Below are 17,681 nucleotides of genomic sequence, written 5' to 3' on the forward strand. Positions count from 1 at the left end.
GACATGAGTGAGCCTGATTGGGGAGGACCTTGAGAATTTTGTTGTGTATTTATTCCAGCACTTGGAGGTCCGTTTGGTTGTCCTGAGGTAGACATGCTTATTGAGAATTGAGAGATTGAGAGGTTGAGATGAGAGGTTGAGATGAGAGATTGAGATGAGAGATTGAGAGTCCTTCTGCGTGTGATTGGAGCTACCTAGTTCTGTATGTAAGATTACCTTCTACTCGGCTACCTACCTACCTAGGTATCCAAGCTATCCGCACCGGTGAGTCTTCTTTCCCTTTATGATCTCTCACCTAGGTAATACCGTGATACCGCCAGGACTGCCAATCACTTAGCATCTCCCCAAAACCGACGAAAAAAATCAACTCCAAACTCTCAACTTTATGTTTAGGTAGGGAGGTATAGTTGGTTACGGGTTATAGAGAAATTTGGGGGATTAGTAAAGAGGAATAATTAAGAGGATTTTTATGGTTCAAGGCTGATTGCCTGGTATATAGTGGGAGGTTATTGAAGGTCAAGCTTCATTGAACAATTGGAGTGAAGTTTTAACACTAATGCAGCTGATCCGCAGAGCCGCATAATTAAGGCTGTAACCCCAGATAAAGCATCTGCAAGGTTCTAAGGTTAAGGTTCTGGAGATCAATCAATCGACATAATCATTCTCAAAGTACTCGTACATGATTCGAAATACAAACTCTTACATCCCCAAAGTCCATACCAGAAACAAACAATCATTGAAGGGTTTCGACTTCCGACTTCCGACTCTTCATCATCATGTCCTCCTCACCAGAAGAAAATCAAACCTCAGCATTCCGACCATTTACAAAAGCCGAGCGCATTCAGCAACTCAATGAAATAGACAAGGTAAAATCCATCACTTTTGACTCATTCTATAACACTATCTAATCATGCGTAGAGCATTTTACAACTTGTTCAAACTGCTGGACAAACCCTCAAGATTCTTACCGCAGCACAAGAACCTGGAGAATCACAATCCCCACAAGAAAAACGTCAAGCTTTCCAAGATGCCTCGAACTCTTATCTAAAAACTTTACAATCCGTCGATGTAAGATTACGAAGACAAATATTGGGGTTGGAAGAAGCAGACATTATACCCGCAGAAAAGGTGAAGTCGAAGAATAAGGGTAAATCAGTACCTGAAGTTGTGGAAAGACGACCAGCAGTTCCAGGAAATATGGCAGGCAATATGCCAACAGACGATATCGTTGTGGAAAGAGGAATGGGTAATCTTGATATTGGTTTCTTGAATAGTCGAAGTGGAAGAGTTGGTAGAGATATGGAGGCAGAATTATGGGCAAAGAGTAGGAAGTTTCTCGAAGATTTGGATAAGGGCAATTACAATTCACGTCCATTGACTCAAATGAGGGACGAGGTTGAGAAATAAAGAATGGTAGATGTGAAGTTGGTGTTGGAATCATACTCTATAAAGTTGGATGTTCTGTAGGGCACTTTGATACATTCATATCGGACTTGATCCTTTTGTCATTCAAAGTTTGAATATTTGAAGATGTGGGTATCTTACCTACCCGTGGACCTGCAATGATGCATTCATACTCTTGCTTCAAATGTGGTGATCACAGTAAGCTGCGTGAAAGGAAACAAACTAACCGATATTTACCCGGCCGGCCATATTCCCACCCTTTGCCTTGATCGCAAGATACCTATTATCACCCCTTTGATGCACCGTGTACATATCCTACCAACACTTTTACTCAAGATTTGTTGAAGAAATATTGCGAATATCCTACATCAATTGTATTGGTTGCTGTCTTGAACAGCTTTAATCCCTGTAACCTACCACGGTACATTCCGAGTGTTGTCTGTGCCGCGCGCCGATTAGATATCCATCTTGAATTCAAACAAGTATCAACTCAACGTTTTAAGTGCACTTATAATATTTCGTCATGGATTTGGAAGACGGGGGAGACTCACCTTGGGGAGGTATGTTTCTACTGACCGAAACTACAATTCCGGAAGTGATCCATATTGACAACTATATCAGATGTCCCTTCTCAAGCCCAATCGACACCAAGCTTACCCAAACCCGAACAATCCGCTACAGAAGGAGGTCAGTCATCATCGTATTCAAGTAGTATTCGAATTTAACTTTATTATAAAGAAACCCCCGAATCCGCATCACAAACCCTTGCCCCACCAGCTTCACAGGGCAAAACACATGCAGGACGTACGATACGAACCCCTCGACGCGCTGGAGCACAACCAGTTCGACTTCAAGCTTTAGATGATTCTTTGGGGCCATTAGGACCCTTGGGCGACAATGCGCCAACATCAAAAGCCGACGAGCCTCCTGCGCCGCCTCAAAAAGAACAAACTGTTACACATAATCTGCGACAACCATTAGCTTCAGCGCAAAGCTCTACTATAAGTCGAAGTATGTTGGATTCAGTGGATTTGAATGAGGATGTTGAATCTAGTACTGGACCTCGCATACCACCTCCTGTTCAACCATCTCAAATGGGCTCGGTTCGAAGAGAGTCAACACCTAGTGTGAGCATCGAACAAGCTGCCAAGCCTACTTTCAATATTACAGTCGGTGATCCACACAAAGTTGGGGATTTGACCAGTTCTCATATTGTGTACTCTGTTGAAACAAAGGTAGGATATATCAATTCCAAGGAAGTGTCGCCATAAACTAATCATAAATTAGACATCCTCTAAAGCATATCGTCAACCGGAATTTACTGTCACTCGAAGATATAGGGACTTTTTATGGCTTTACAACTCTTTACATGCAAACAACCCGGGTGTCGTTGTACCTCCACCTCCTGAGAAACAGGCTGTAGGAAGATTTGATACAAATTTTGTGGAATCTAGGCGTGCTGCATTGGAAAGAATGCTTAATAAAACAGCTGCTCATCCAACACTTCAACATGATGGGGATTTGAAACTGTTTTTAGAAAGTGAGGCTTTCAATGTTGATGTCAAACATAAGGAACGAAAAGAACCTGGACTCGGAGAAAGCAAAGGCATGTTTAGTGGACTTGGTATTTCTGTTGGTGGAGGAGGAAAATTTGTTGAACATGATGATGTAAGTTTATGATTCTTCCAGGGGTTTGAAGTTGCTGACATGATTAGTGGTTCCATGAGCGACGAATCTATTTGGATGCTTTGGAGAATCAACTTAAAGCTTTGTTGAAAGCTATGGATGTTGTGGTTATCCAACGTAAAGGTCTCGCTGAAGCTGCAGGCGATTTCTCTGGTTCCCTTCGAGCACTCTCAGCTGTTGAGCTCTCTACATCATTATCCGGACCTCTTGAAAGTCTTGCGGATTTGCAAATCAGAATTAGGGAACTTTATGATCGACAAGCACAACAAGATGTATTGACTTTGGGTATTACAATTGATGAATATGTTCGTTTAATTGGAAGTATCAAACAAGCATTCGGTTCACGTCAAAAAGCATGGCACTCATGGCATGCAGCAGAGGGTGACTTACAAAAGCGTAAGACTACTCAAGAGAAATTATTACGCCAAGGGAAATCACAACAAGATCGTTTGAATCAAATGCAAGGAGAAGTGGCCGATTCTGAACGTAAAGTTCATCAAGCAAGATTATTGTTTGAGGATATGGGACGTCTTATGAAATCCGAACTTGATAGATTTGAACGCGAAAAGGTTGAGGATTTTAAGAGTGCCGTGGAGACATTTTTAGAAAGTGCTGTGGAAGCTCAAAAGGAGGTAAGTTATTACATTTATGAGATCAGAGACATCTTGCTAATATTCCCAAGCTTATTGAACTTTGGGAAACTTTCCTTATGCAACTTGATGCAGAAGAAGATGAACAATTATTTTATAAGCCCCCTGTAGAACCAGCGGCACGTCCTTCTTCAGAAACTGGAATCTCAGGTGAAACTGCTACAGACTCACAAGCTGCAGCTGTAGCAACTGCTGAAGAAGAAGATTAATGAATGACACAATGATATCACGTTTTTGAAAAGTAATTGGGTGGGGAAAAAAGATGAAGAGAGTGACACAATTATCAAATCATGAGGTGATTGTGGTATGCTGGTTGTAGTATTTTTGTACATAGAATAATATTTCAATTCTGAACCACCAATCCTGATCTCTATGCATTTCTTTTTACCTCCTTGACAATGTATATGTACATGTGTACATGGCAAGATGAGGGATGTTCTCTCGTTCATCGTACAATCCAACTTGATGTGTTTGATAATCTCTGAAGCTCTGGAAGGAGAATAACATTTCCCCAGCTTCATACCAAGATATTCCCCATCCCAGTCATTATAATAATACCCCTCACTCCACCCCTCAATTCAACCCACTCATTTATTTCTTCTCCTTTCCACTCTTCGTCCTGACGGTTCCCTTCATACTAGCACTATCCCTCTGAGCTCCTCCACTAATCAAATCCATCAAACTATCCATTGAATCTCCCTTCTTGCTCTCTACCCCTTCGTCAGCGTTCGCACTGTCTGCGTCCTTTGCCAATTTCTCCTCTCCATCTGCCTTCTCTACCTCTCCATCCCACCCCCTTCCGAACCTCTCTCTGAACGCACTCAAACGTCCTGCTTCATCATTCTCAACATTCCTTAATGAATCTAAAGAGGGCTGCCATAGAGGATGATTTCGTGTATCTTTTGTGCTGCGGTAAATGGGCGCTGGAGATGTGGATCGAGTGAGGTAGGTTGAGCCATCGGATAGGGTAACGAGTTGTGTGAAAGTATATGGTCGAATAGGACGTTTTAGGAGAGTGGCGTGTCGAATTTGGTGGGTGAGGGTGGACTTTATGGGGAGGGTATTGGAGGTAATGGAGGAAGTGCGGCGGAGGGTGAGAGATGGCAGGGACATGATTTCGGCGTAATTGGACGAATGAAGATATGGCGTGGTAGTATTGACGAGAGGCAGAGGCACCTTTTGTTTAAGATACCGAGAGGTTTAATTGGATTCGTACCAAATATTGAATTCCTCGTCGCATTTGACGAGGCTTGCATCTAGATTTGTTTTCTGAGAACTTTTCTACGGTATTCGCGACAGACCAATGACGATGTGAATATAATTTTCAGCCTTGTGGAACCTTGTGTGGATACACGGCGCCTTGCATATCTGAATATATTTTTGACTCAATTGACGACGGAATCGAATTAAATTTTACATCGATTGGTTTAGGGAGAGCTGCAGTTTTGTAGTATTTGGGAAAGATGATATCTACTAGGAATTCACGGAGTTTGCTTTATACAAATCAAAGTTCTGTTGTGGGAGGTTTTCATGAATTATTCTGGAGATGGAGTTTACTGGAAAAGACTTCTAGGAAATGTATAGTATTCTTCTCATTTGGCTGTAATTCCTTGTATGTTTACTTTACTGATGTTTGGTTTTGAATCTTCCAGTTCACACTCATTCTTCTCGACACAATGCATTTTCAAAATGTATTCATCAGCAATCAAGAAAAAGCAGCAGCTTGTCCAATTCTTCTTCTTCAAACTCAACCAGCGCCATTAAATCAGCAAATACACCTATAGATACTCCATTAGAAGCCCCCAACAAGTCCCCCGAACTCAATCAACTCGCCTTGGATGTTCGTCAAGTAATGCGCCATGTACCACATTCCGTCGTAATTCTCACCACTCCAAATCTTCATCCGAAGTCTGGAGAACCTTCAATAGCAGCAGCAGCTATGACTTTATCCTCTTTTACTACCCTTACCCTCTCACCAGAACCTATCATCACATTTAATATCAAGCGTCCTTCTCGAACACTTGATGCACTAAAAGCATTATACCCCGTCGGGTCAGCATCATCATCCGCCAAAGATGAACCCGATAGATGGTTTCACATCCACATTTTAGAATGCAACACATCAGGTGCTCAACTTGCCAATCACTTTTCCCGCGGTGGACCCATGCTCCCGGAAGATCGCACGTTGGTGTATTCACCAGGCGCCATTGCAAATGTAACCACGAGAGGTATAAGACAGACGTTTCAATGTGAGATTCTGCGGAATCATGAAACGAGTGGATTTATTGATGTTGGGGATCATACGTTGGTTTTTGGAAAGGTGATGAGAATTGGGTTTGGGGAGAAAGCGGATAAAGTGAAGGGAAGGAAGAAGGAGTGGAGGGGTTTGTGTTATATGCAGGGGAAATATCAGATTGCGATGCCTATGCTGCATACTGATAAGAAGGGTGTAACTGTTAAAGGTAATGGAATTGAGGATACTGTATAAGATAATGGGATCGAGGGTAAGGAGAAGTTGAACGGAGAGGGAATGCAGAGAATGTAGAGGACGGGGTCTTGGAGAGGGAAGAAAAGAATTTAGTGTCATGAGCACCAGTTCGTGGTATGTATAAAGAATCTCATGTCTTCATTTGTAAAGCTTGTTTTCAGGATGTATTGTGTTATATTGTACTATTATATGAGGTATCCACGCGCCAGAACTCCCGCAAAATCACAATAAAGTACCTAAGTAGGCCATGCCCAGAAAATACCCGTCCATTCATTTCATCATGCCATCGTAAAAGGTCGTACCAGTTCGTTTGCTGCAGTTGTCGCATGTCGCATATCGCATGTCTAGTCCTAGTCTGTTCGTTAGATGTCTTTCCTCACCAAATATACTAGTAAGTGTACATACCCAAAGCAGCAAGTTGCGAAACTGGTTCCTCTTATTTGCGGTTTGCCTTATTGGCAGCGCGCTAGTTGACTGTTATTCAAGGTCACTTTGGTATCAGCGCCAATTAAACATACCCTAGCCAACATAGCAGCACGACGATCATCTTGCTCTCCCTCCATATCATCCAGTTGGTCTCGAGAAACCGAGAGTTTATCTCTGATCGAGCCGTAGTTCTTGTACAACTTGCGATCCAAATGAGCTAATGGGAACTGGGCGTATTGTTCGAGAACTTTTGGCCAACGACGACCGACTTTGAAGCTTTGCATGGCCATGGTCCCTAGATAAATCATTATACGTTAGTTTTGGAGTCTTGCATACCTGGCTAAGGAAACATGGAAGGAATACTTACACTTGTACGTCTTGGTGTAAACGCGCTTCTCCTTGGCGGTGAGCCAAACCATGGCTCTTGGAGCTAGGAAAACGGTTCTGGGAGGTGGGAGGGGAAGATTATTTGCGCGACACTCGGCTCGGCGCTTTGCGGCTCTGGTCTTGTATTTCTTGACCGTGGTCTTTGTCTTTGCCATGATGAATTGTTTGTTGAAGAAGGGGCTGATGAAAGAGAATTATTTGTTTGGGTTGGGTTGGGTGGGGCTGGGGTGGATGGAGGGAGGTGGTTGTTTGGAATTGAAAATGGATGGAGAGAATTTTGATTGTTATGCTAGTTTTTAAGCGAAACTACCCTCGAGGGGGAATTAGCTTGTAAATTTTAGTGTGGTATTTTAGTACAAAAAGGTTAGTGTGTGGGTGAATCTTAGTTAGTTATTGTCTGATATTTGGTTTGATGTTTATGTTGTATCTGAATCTGAACTATGCAGTCTCTCATCTCTTGTTGAGATATCTAGGAGAGTTTTCAAAGTTGAATTCTTGATTTTGGAGGCAATTGAATAGCTGTTTTGAGAAGAAAACTGTTCTTTCTCAAGAGGTTGTGCAATTTTAAACTGTCTCGTCGGGTGAGGTACTGCCAGGAAGTACTTTGTATTGAGCTAGGAGTTGTATCTTTGAGATGTACTTTTAGATATTGAAAGGATTCGAATAGTACCATATTACTAGCTTTTAGGATCCTGAATATATCTCGTCAAATACTGAATAGTCAGGAATTATACAGAATTTGTCCATAAATGTTGGTTTTGGTGTGCAGTTCTAATATTGAAAGAGTTTGAGAGGACTATTCTCTAGAACTTTATTTATTTCTGAATGAATCTCGTCGGGTTTCGAGAGGATTGGAATAGTTACAACCTGAGTAGGATATGAAATTCTGGGATATATTAATGGATATTGAAAGGAAGAAAAGGGTTCGTAGCTCAAGGAACTATCCACAATTAGATCAGTTCCATCGAGTTTTGTGAGGATTTCAACTATTGTGATCAAAGTAGACATGGTAATTTCATCCAACACTTGCAAATACCAAAGGGGGTTTCAGCATATATGGTTCAGTACATTCCAGAAACTTAAAGAGCTCTTATCGAGTATTTTTCAGCCATTAATTCAACAGTTAAACTACCTTCAGGAGTTTTGGAGTATCTTCTTCTCATACTAGAGGTTTGAAATTGTCTCTCGTAGAGAGGAAAGTAGAGATTCTAAACTATGTTCCCGAGTATCTTAAGCTAGCTATACCTACTGATCGAGTAAATTCAGGATAACTATGGTATCTTCTCAGGTTTTAAAGGATTGAGTGTTAATGTATCTGTTTCATATGTTCGGTCTTTGACACTGAAATCTTCAATGTGGTGATCTATGGCATTGTTATTCTTTATGGAAGAGTATATTTGAAAACCTGTTTGTTCATCTCTACAAGTACATTTGCATGCATAATACGCCTAAATCCCAGTGTTTGTGAGATCATGAGTGCTGGTATGTAAAGTGAAGAATGACAAGCTGACCTATCTGAGGGGAGTTGGCCTATTCATCGCAACACAATCATTGGAAATCAAGCTGTCTAAGCATATATTTCGAATCAGAGATCTATCTACACCACTGATGCGTGATATAGTTAATTCTAACTCCAAGATCAGCATCATGACAAATGACAACTGTCACAAAGTCAGAACATGCACAGTCTCATGCTTCGCCCCCATGAAAATGATTCCAGAACCTTCACCTCGGGATAAATAATGAGCATAAATCATTCCCTTGCTGTCGTATTTATCCTTTCGAGGTAAAGACTAACGAGTTTATACCAATAGCATCTATTGATGTTAGGCACAGCAATCTTGACTACAAAGCACAGATACCGCGCCCCAAGAAGTAGCACCAACATCACTTCAGAACGACGAATAAAATAATAACTAAAACTCTACCGCACACACATGAGTGTCCGAAATTGCTCAATCTGCTGAAAATAACAAAGTCACAATTCGCGCTAGATTGAATCGATTCGGAGAACTCGATGATGAAATGCAAAAAACACCTCGATCTTGCATTGGGTAGATATTCAATGGCTCGGATAGTGCAGAATTTGTATTAAATCGGTACAGAAAACATGATAGAGAGAAGAGATGAAGCGTGGCGTCACTACTATTCTGGGTAGACTGTATCATCGATAGAAGAGTATTGCAACGGAAGGGTAACTATTTGAAGAGTAGTCTTAGAAGTGAACATCTAATTTCAAGCATGCGCTGCTTGCCAGACTATTTATCCCTCAAGGGTTTGCCGTTGACTCTGCTCGTTTGCACACGGGAATTCATACAAGCGCAATGTTTATCAAGGTCATTTTCAACGCGAAGTTGTAGAGTCTATATCTTTCTGTACTATTACAACTGCCTATAGTGAAAGGCTGCCCATGCCTGATCTTGTCTAACGGGTTAAAACAATCCTCGCAAGTCTAGTAAATGTACTACTGTGTTCGATGTCCGTTACTTTATTTGATGATACCCAATCTTATGTCGTGTTAGCCTACAAATAATTTGATTCCGTAGCATTCGAGTATACTCGTTGAGGGAAACTTCCATCCTAATCTTACGACATCGTTCGCCAATTACAAATGTCGTCAAGACAGGGGTGTAAGTTGTCTTTATTCCTCAAAATTACAAATTCTAGGAGTCCACAGTATGGTAGTAGTAATTTTGAATCAAACAGCGTCGATTATGAGGTTCTGTGAGGTCGAATCTTGAAGAAATAGTAGCAAGAATTCATCTCCAAGTCGAAGCTAAATCCTTGAAGTAAATTCCCAGCGTTTTAAGAGACTAGAATGAACTCAGGACGGTAACCCAATTTACGTTGTCTTGATTTCTATATAATTTTGATAGCTAGTTCAAAAATATGTTATGAGTTTTTCGTCGAGTATAATAAATCAGTACTATAATTGATCCGAAAATTCGTGGGTCTTAATCAATATAGTCGAGCTCCTAATTTCTTATCTTCAATATAGTAATACTAAATATTCTTTAAAAATAATTAATAAATCTCCTTTTTAGTATAATATCATATGAATATTTATTCGATAGATAGGTGATTTTAGATTATTTGTTATCTATTCGAGAAATACATATTTTCTTATTAACATCTATTCGACTTCACTTTGATATATTAATCAACTTATATATATACTTTTGAAATGTATATATATAAGATTAATTTTAATAAGCGTTTAATATTTACTTGAATTTCAAAATACTTATATATTTGAATTATAGTACTTTATAAATAATAAACTAATAATTATTTATTAATAACTATTCGATAAATACTTATTTATATACTAATATCTATTCGACTAATATTATACATAGTTAATATAATATAATATCGTACTATTTATAATATATTCTTTAGATATAATATAGTTTTCATTTAAGTATTTATAATAATTCTTATTAAAGATTGTAAAATAATAAAACAAGTAGATTAAGTTAATATATAATCTATTTAATAGTAAATCTTTACTAGAAATTTCTTTTAAAAGCGAGAATTAATTATATATTTTAATATCTGATTCTTAATATTATTACTAGTCTATTCGATAAATTTTCATATATATATATATATATATATATATTAATATTTAATTGAGAGATAATTATAAATTTTAGACAGATATCTATAAACTCCGTTCGTCTATTCGACTAACGATTATCTATGTTTGATTATCTATTCGAGAAACATGTAAGCTATTTTTCTCAATTAATACTCTTTATAATAAAACCTTTAAGTTTGAAAAAGATATAAATTAGAAGATCCCTTTGAGTATAACTGCACCCCATCTAAGAATCAAGTTAATACTGAGCTCTCACTTGCGATAATTTCGTTAAGCGATCCTGGTCTGTATACTACGATGCTTATCAAAATCTGGGATCTGAGTCTAGTATTCGTTGGGGTTTAAACATAAGCTGTAGGCATTATTAATTTTTGTGATCTCTTTCTCTACTGCTTCGAGCTCGATGTAGAAGTGCCAGAATCCTGTAGTATATCAGGCACCGCCAAAATTGCTTCTGGGTGCATTTTGAATGAATTACAACCGGTAGGAACAGACTAACTTATCAAGGAAAGATACACGATTGTACTTCTCATAGAGGTGCTCAGTAATTCGCTATGAAGAAAAGAAAACAGAGAAAGAAGTATTGTTGATTCTCATGTGAATCTTATCTATGCAAGTCAGAATGACCCTTTCAATTGGAATATTTACTGGGTAATGGGGCAGCCGAGGCCTGTGGCCGAAAACTACTAGAGATTTTTTTTGTAATTAGATCTCTGTATTTTATCCAAAAATGGGTCTTAAGTTACCGAAGGGTCGTTTTCTCTATCTCCAACATTTGGTTTCTGTTGTTTTGAGAAAGATACGGACGAAGTGGTACCTACGATGGCAGGTCCTAAATGTGAATATAGTATCCTATCTAAAGAGCTAGCTATTGTATACAAATAGTAGGAATCTAGTCTCTTTTGCATTCGCTCAGGCTTAATATAGTAGCCATTAGATTGAAGTCATTCACCTACGTTCATACAGTTTCGAAATAAATTGTCTAGATCGGGGGGCGGTCTACCCCACCTCTCTTGAAGCAGCCCTCAGAGAAGACCCTAGCCTGTCGCTATTGTCGGCCTAGCATGGCGCTTCCCGGGTGATGCCACTTTACCATCGAAGTTCTGGAATTGGAGCTGCTTGAAATTCCACTGACAATTTCGAAGATGCCTCCTCCTCAACAGCAGACCGATATAACGCGGATGCATTCTACCATACCAATGCTAGCAGTAGGCAAAAAGTCTTGGCTACTAAGGGGGGGATTTTCTCAAACAGGATCCATGTGCATTTGACGCAGCATTCTTTAATATTACGGCAGCGGAAGCCAATTCATTTGATCCAAACAGCGCATAGCCATGGAAGTCGTCTATGAAGCTCTGGAGAATGCCGGTAAAACGCCGAACAAAGTTGCAGGCACTCAAACGCGTGCTATATCGGTTCCTCGATGAGTGACTATCGAGATGTTGTTGTTCGAGATTTCGGACATAGTCCCAAGCACCATATTCTAGGAACCTACGAAGAGATGATCTCTAATCGCGTCTCCCACTTCTTAGATATTCATGGTCCTAATGCTACCATTCACACGGCTTGCTCATCAAGTCTTGTTGCGACTCATCTTGGCTGTCAACGTCCATAACCTGGAGAGTCAGAAATGGCCATAGTTGGGGATTTTAATATGATCATCAGTCCGGATGGGAACATGCAACTAAAAGACTTGCGATTTTTGAAACCCAAAGGTCACTTGAGAGCATTTGACGAGAACACCGGAGGTTATGGTCGAGGGGAAGGATGCGGCGTCCTTATTCTGAAGCGACTAAACAGGGCGCTTGAAGACTGGGATTCTATTCGTGCCGTTATTCGAGCCTCTGGCGTGAAATCAAATGGTTAGACCCCGGGTGTGACGATGCCTTCAAGCGAAGCATAGGCTGCTTTGACAAACTACGTTTATACATCGCATGGGTTGGATGATGGGTCAACTCAATACATCGAAGCTCATGCAAGTAAAAATCTAGATGACCCATAATTTGGAGCAAGCTGATTGGGTATTACTTAAGGGAACGGGACCCAAAGCTGGAGACCCAGCAGAGGTAGGAGCAATTCATCGCACCATCGGCGACGGAACCACCAAATCGCGCAAGCTATGGATTGATAGTGTTAAGCCAAATATAAATACGTCAGTTTGGCTCTACATAATATAGCTGACGATGATATATTATGTACCGGTTTGAGGGACATTAGTCCACTTCCAACCCCGTGGTCGATAAACGATGGAATTTGTGCTGGGGGGAGATTATCGGCTCATGGCGAGATATTGAAAGGATTACTGACAACAATTCCACTTCGAATAGTGCGAGTTGTAACGGACATCTGTGCTACGCAGATCAGTACTGTTGACCGGATAAAATCCTTTTTCCCCCGCCCAGTTCCCCTCTTTGTGCCGAAATCTCGCTTGTCAGCCAGTCATATCTTGCATAAACCGCCCCATGCGACTATAGAACATCGAGCATGCATGCCCTTTTCCCCTCAAATAATCATAGGATAGGTCTTCTGGAGCGGCTATTTCCGGAATTTAGCCTGCACAATTTGTCGCTTTCCCCGCAACACTACTTCGCCGCAGGTGTTACTGAAGATTTAGAGTGGATTGATTTTCTTTTGAATACCGATGGGATGACAATCTGATTATTAAACAGAGAGAATATACGTCACCTCTTAGTTGCAATTGGAACCTATTATCGTCCCAAAATTCACAATCACGAGTTTGTGGATTTTGTTTGATGATCTGTGGTATTATAAGTTGTATATCTCTAGTGCGAGATATTCTTATACATTATGTATCAAGGTGATTTGCTGAATACATCAATGTTTCAATCAATTCTCGAGTCAGAATGGTATGAACATGCAACAGCGATGAAAGGGCTCAGATATCATGTCCCTCTGTCTCAATGCAATACACCCATATCCAATTGAGTCGGGAATCGGCCAAAGACTTTGTCCAACCTGAATCGGTATAACATGCGTGATACTGGAGCTTGCGGGAAGAGTTAGTGTAAATGTGACATGCAAGTGTGAGCGACGTCACCAAAACTCTCCCGTCTGTGGTTTGTTTCCAGCATAAGTACAAGACTGGCCTATAAATTCCCTGAACAAGATTTCTACAACCAATTCACACGGTCTATGCGAATTCCTAGATGGGGGAAACACGGGCGAAGGCAAAAATCGCTCTTCCTGGGCAGCATTTGAAAATGACTTCTGCGAGTGTGAGTAGGAACAGAGATACTGGCTGCAATTTGAGAGCTACCATTGTAGGTTGGTGTGATCCAATCAGCTAAAGAGGTACCAGATCCGCTTCTTCCCCTCTTTGTCGCTTTGTCATGGTAGCAGTACACCCTGTTGTGCACAACCCAGTGTACAAATTGAGCTGTATACATAGCAAGAGCCAGTATACTACCAAAAATTTCTTCATGTGATCCCCGATCTCCTGAAGATGAACCATTACCATTGAGATCGATAGCTGCAGAAAGGGGCTGAGAAGTAAGGTGCTGAGAGGTACTCATTCAGCTCGCAAACTCACCAGCTGAAAAGCCATGCATATACTCCTCAGTTGCACCCTTACCAAGAACATACAAGCCGCCTTTCTTAGAGAAGAATCATGATATGGTCACACAAAGCGAGGACCTTGATATGTACTCTATGACGGATTGAGCAGATTCCATTGTTTCGGGAAGCGCTAACCTTACCCAGAATGCTTTTGAATGCATGTGAAACGCACCACGCAGTGTCGTAATTGTACAAGTATCGTAGTCCAACCTCCGGAGTTGTTTGCTTCGGAAGATTACGAATAATTTGCATTTGATGCCGTCAAACGTTACGCAACATCGCCAAGTCCTTTTGGTATGCGCGTACTAGGATTTGATCGGGTTTTTAATTGCTTTTCCGGCCAGATCAGCCCGCAGTGTGCGCCATAACCTAACCTTGTAGATCTCTTCCCTTTGTTTAGAAATTGAGATCTGAATAATCTCTCCTCCATGTGATTGATCATATCTTAGATCTCTCTGCAGCTAAGATAGCACACACTATCGCATTGTGCATATGCAAAACTAATGCATTTCTACGTTTTCAATCGATAGCAGTTTTGTTTCGGAGACTTCCCCACCGTACCCGAGCCACCCCTACCCCTTCATCACATTCGGAAGATCTATGTAAAATCATCATAACATGGATTTGATAGATATTCTACTGTATATTCAAGCCATTAAAGGGATGATGTGACGTGAATAGCAAAGACACGGGAACGCGCAACGGGCCGATCTTTTCATCATATGTTTCGAGCCTTAGGCACGTTCACTCCATACAATCCTATAAGAACCAAGCTGTAGAACTGCTTGCTTGATGTATCACGGGTCAAAGTTTAGTTACTGGCTCAAACTCAATACATAATCTCAACATGTTTTACAAATTTTCCCTGTTCCTCATTTTCAATGCTCTATTCTGGACCATCAATGCCAAACATAAAAAGTCATATTACTCCAAAGAAGATCTTCCAACATTGACCCTCCCATGGGGTACATATAGGGCGGAACTTTACGGAGAAGACGGAGAGGTCAGTGATTGTTATATTACTTATGCATTACCCTCTTTATATCCGGCTGAGTTTTGTTCTCACTGACACCTTGACACAACCAGACTGTTCGATTTTCAAACGTTCGATTTGCTAAACCCCCTGTTGGCCCTCTCCGCTTTGCAGCTCCTCAATACCCTGATGCCATCAAAAACAACAAGGAAATTCAAGACAGCAGTGTCGGCGACAACTGTATCCAAGCCTTTCCTCCTTCTAAAAATTCAAATGTTACTGCCGAGCCTCCACCAGAAGGTAACCAAAGTGAAGACTGTCTTTTCCTCGATGTCTACGTCCCACTTTGGGCTTTGGAGGAGAGTAATGAGGAACAGCTCCCTGTTATTGTCTACATCTATGGCGGAGCCTACATATTCGGTGGAAAAAATACAACATTCAATATACCAGAACCTTACTCTGCATATGACGGAAAAGGCATTCGTAGAATTACCGACAATAGTGTCATCTGGGTGACGGGAAATTACCGACTCGGAGCATTTGGCTTCTTGGGTGGTTCTTACATGGAACAAAATGCTCAACCTAATGCAGGTCTGCATGATCAGCGTCTGCTTTTGGACTGGGTTCAAAAATACATCGGTCAAGTCAAAGGCGACAAAAATGCTGTCAGTGTCTGGGGGCTTTCTGCTGGTGGAGGATCAATTCTCCATCACCTTATTGCCTATGGTGGTGCCAAGAAAGAATCTCTTTTCCAAAAGGCCGCCATCTGGAGTCCATCATTTCAGTGGTCGTATGATCGAGCAGGTGTTTTGCAAGAAACCTTCTCCAACTTCGCAACCGAAGCAAACTGCGCTGACGAAGATGCTCTCGAGTGCTTAAGAGATGCTGATGCAGAGACTCTGAAAGTAGCTAATCAAAATGTTGTCAATCAACGCTTGAAATTGGGATTATTTCCATTCGGACCCGCTGTTGACGGAGATCTAGTGCCAGACCTCCCAGCGAATTTATTCAAGCAAGGTACACAGATTTCTACGAAACTGCTTTCATTTCCTGCTATAATTTTCCAATTTACTGATAGAACATCACTAATCATGAATCTCAGGCAAACACGTTAGCACTGAATCTTTAATAATTTCTCACGTATACGACGAGGCGAGGCTCTTCGCTAACAAGGAAATTAAAACCGAAGCCGAGTTCACAAATTTTGTCACTCTCGCTTTCCCGGGTGATGAACTAGCAGAAGTGAGGCAGAATATCGAGGACAAATACCCATCTAGTTCATACGATAATGACCAACAGACGCGTCTCAGAGCAGTGTTAAGCGACTCGACGTTCGTTTGTAACAACTATCAGATTTACCAGGCATACAAGAAGAAGTCCAAAGTCTATGCCACGCGGTACGAGGTTCCACCGGCTCAACACGGTACTGATTTGCTTCCTGTCATTTGGGACGAGGAGGTCGACGTCGCCGGCCTTATTAAAGCGATCCTTCCTTGGCTCCCTGTCTGGATCTCCAATGTCCTCGAGAGTATATGGGTGCCTTTAGCTTCGAGATACCAAAAGTACTTTGCTGCTCATGCACTGACTGGTGATCCAAACTATCTCAATGGTGGCCGGGGACTCACATGGGAAGTAACAACTGACGATGGTAAAGAGTTGACAAACGCACTGAAGGTCGGTCTACAGTATTTCAATCCTAACCATCCATTCTATACTCTTGGATCTGATGGTCAGGTGGCCGCGGCGAGCTGCGATTTCTGGAGCGATCTCGCAGAAAAGATCATGATCATCACCGGTAATGAGAAGAAGCCGACGAGCTTCAGGACTCAGTTTTATGAGCGCTTATGGGGTGGTCAAATTGAATTGTAATCACCACAAGAATGAGGGGTTGAGAAAGCTGGAATGGGGAAGATGGAAGTGAGGATGAGGTAGGATGGGATTTGTCACTTCATTTCTCTAATATATGACGGGTGAATGTTTCTTCTTGCAATCATGGCAAATTTGAAACAATGAAAAATGCTCTGCTCTGACTATCTGTGCGGAACTTGCAGTGAAATAGCTACAACTGAGTTGATTGAAATATCGAGAAACCAACAGGACTATTTGGCTGAAAAGTTGCTAGGGTGACACTGCTGCAATACTTTCCGAGCCCGTGATGTCTTTCACTTTTATTGCATGACTATGAGCTTGATAGTCTGACCTCGAGGTTCCATTCAATCTCAAGGTAAGCTTACTAGATAGCCCAGGTCTAAAAAGAAGTATCGAAAAAAACAAAGCGAAAACAACTACAAGTGCTCTGCTGTACAAGGATCGGCTGACGGGAGGAGGCAAGGCAATGTCACTGGAGGCGGCTAGTCTAGAACTATAGTGAATTAACATCGTAGAACGAAATATCTATTGAGCATGTAAGGAATGTCACTATCAAAATGAAAACATGAGACTCCTAACAATTCCGCTTTGTGGCAGCTCATGCAAGGTTGACATCAT

General features: G+C 41.2%; 6 protein-coding genes across 6 annotated transcripts; 4 read left to right on the forward strand and 2 right to left on the reverse strand.

Moving 5' to 3' along the window:
* Positions 1-776: 776 nt before the first annotated feature.
* EAE98_001459 (uncharacterized protein) lies at positions 777-1,407 on the forward strand (the record flags this gene model as incomplete). The annotated part of the gene is made up of 2 exons (XM_038949078.1): positions 777-866; positions 919-1,407. 2 exons carry the CDS (start codon positions 777-779, stop codon positions 1,405-1,407), a joined length of 579 nt encoding a protein of 192 aa, XP_038814063.1.
* Positions 1,408-1,706: 299 nt separating this feature from the next.
* EAE98_001460 (uncharacterized protein) lies at positions 1,707-4,057 on the forward strand. The gene is made up of 6 exons (XM_038949079.1): positions 1,707-1,964; positions 2,026-2,091; positions 2,143-2,639; positions 2,692-3,072; positions 3,120-3,722; positions 3,773-4,057. Exons 1-6 carry the CDS (start codon positions 1,928-1,930, stop codon positions 3,947-3,949), a joined length of 1,761 nt encoding a protein of 586 aa, XP_038814064.1. The 5' UTR covers positions 1,707-1,927; the 3' UTR covers positions 3,950-4,057.
* A 274-nt stretch (positions 4,058-4,331) lies between these two features.
* On the reverse strand, positions 4,332-4,853 carry EAE98_001461 (uncharacterized protein; the record flags this gene model as incomplete). The annotated part of the gene is made up of 1 exon (XM_038949080.1): positions 4,332-4,853. One exon carries the CDS (start codon positions 4,851-4,853, stop codon positions 4,332-4,334), a length of 522 nt encoding a protein of 173 aa, XP_038814065.1.
* A 350-nt stretch (positions 4,854-5,203) lies between these two features.
* EAE98_001462 (uncharacterized protein) lies at positions 5,204-6,228 on the forward strand (the record flags this gene model as incomplete). The annotated part of the gene is made up of 2 exons (XM_038949081.1): positions 5,204-5,318; positions 5,393-6,228. 2 exons carry the CDS (start codon positions 5,204-5,206, stop codon positions 6,226-6,228), a joined length of 951 nt encoding a protein of 316 aa, XP_038814066.1.
* A 436-nt stretch (positions 6,229-6,664) lies between these two features.
* On the reverse strand, positions 6,665-7,196 carry EAE98_001463 (uncharacterized protein; the record flags this gene model as incomplete). The annotated part of the gene is made up of 3 exons (XM_038949082.1): positions 6,665-6,694; positions 6,747-6,949; positions 7,022-7,196. The coding sequence occupies 3 exons, from the start codon at positions 7,194-7,196 to the stop codon at positions 6,665-6,667; spliced, it is 408 nt and encodes a 135-aa protein (XP_038814067.1).
* Positions 7,197-15,068: 7,872 nt separating this feature from the next.
* EAE98_001464 (uncharacterized protein) lies at positions 15,069-17,063 on the forward strand (the record flags this gene model as incomplete). Its single annotated transcript, XM_038949083.1, has 3 exons — positions 15,069-15,224; positions 15,308-16,211; positions 16,297-17,063. 3 exons carry the CDS (start codon positions 15,069-15,071, stop codon positions 17,061-17,063), a joined length of 1,827 nt encoding a protein of 608 aa, XP_038814068.1.
* Between the last annotated feature and the right edge of the window lie 618 nt (positions 17,064-17,681).

This window comes from Botrytis deweyae (assembly GCF_014898535.1).
Source record: "Botrytis deweyae strain B1 chromosome Unknown BDEW_003, whole genome shotgun sequence".
NCBI lineage: Eukaryota > Fungi > Ascomycota > Leotiomycetes > Helotiales > Sclerotiniaceae > Botrytis > Botrytis deweyae.

Excerpts from the sequence above, each read along its gene's own strand:
- EAE98_001460 (XM_038949079.1), top strand. The coding sequence starts at position 1,928 with ATGGATTTGGAAGACGGGGGAGACTCACCTTGGGGAG. Across the intron at positions 3,073-3,119 it reads AATTTGTTGAACATGATGAT|TGGTTCCATGAGCGACGAAT; the intron begins GTAAGTTTATGA and ends TGACATGATTAG. Across the intron at positions 3,723-3,772 it reads CTGTGGAAGCTCAAAAGGAG|CTTATTGAACTTTGGGAAAC; the intron begins GTAAGTTATTAC and ends AATATTCCCAAG.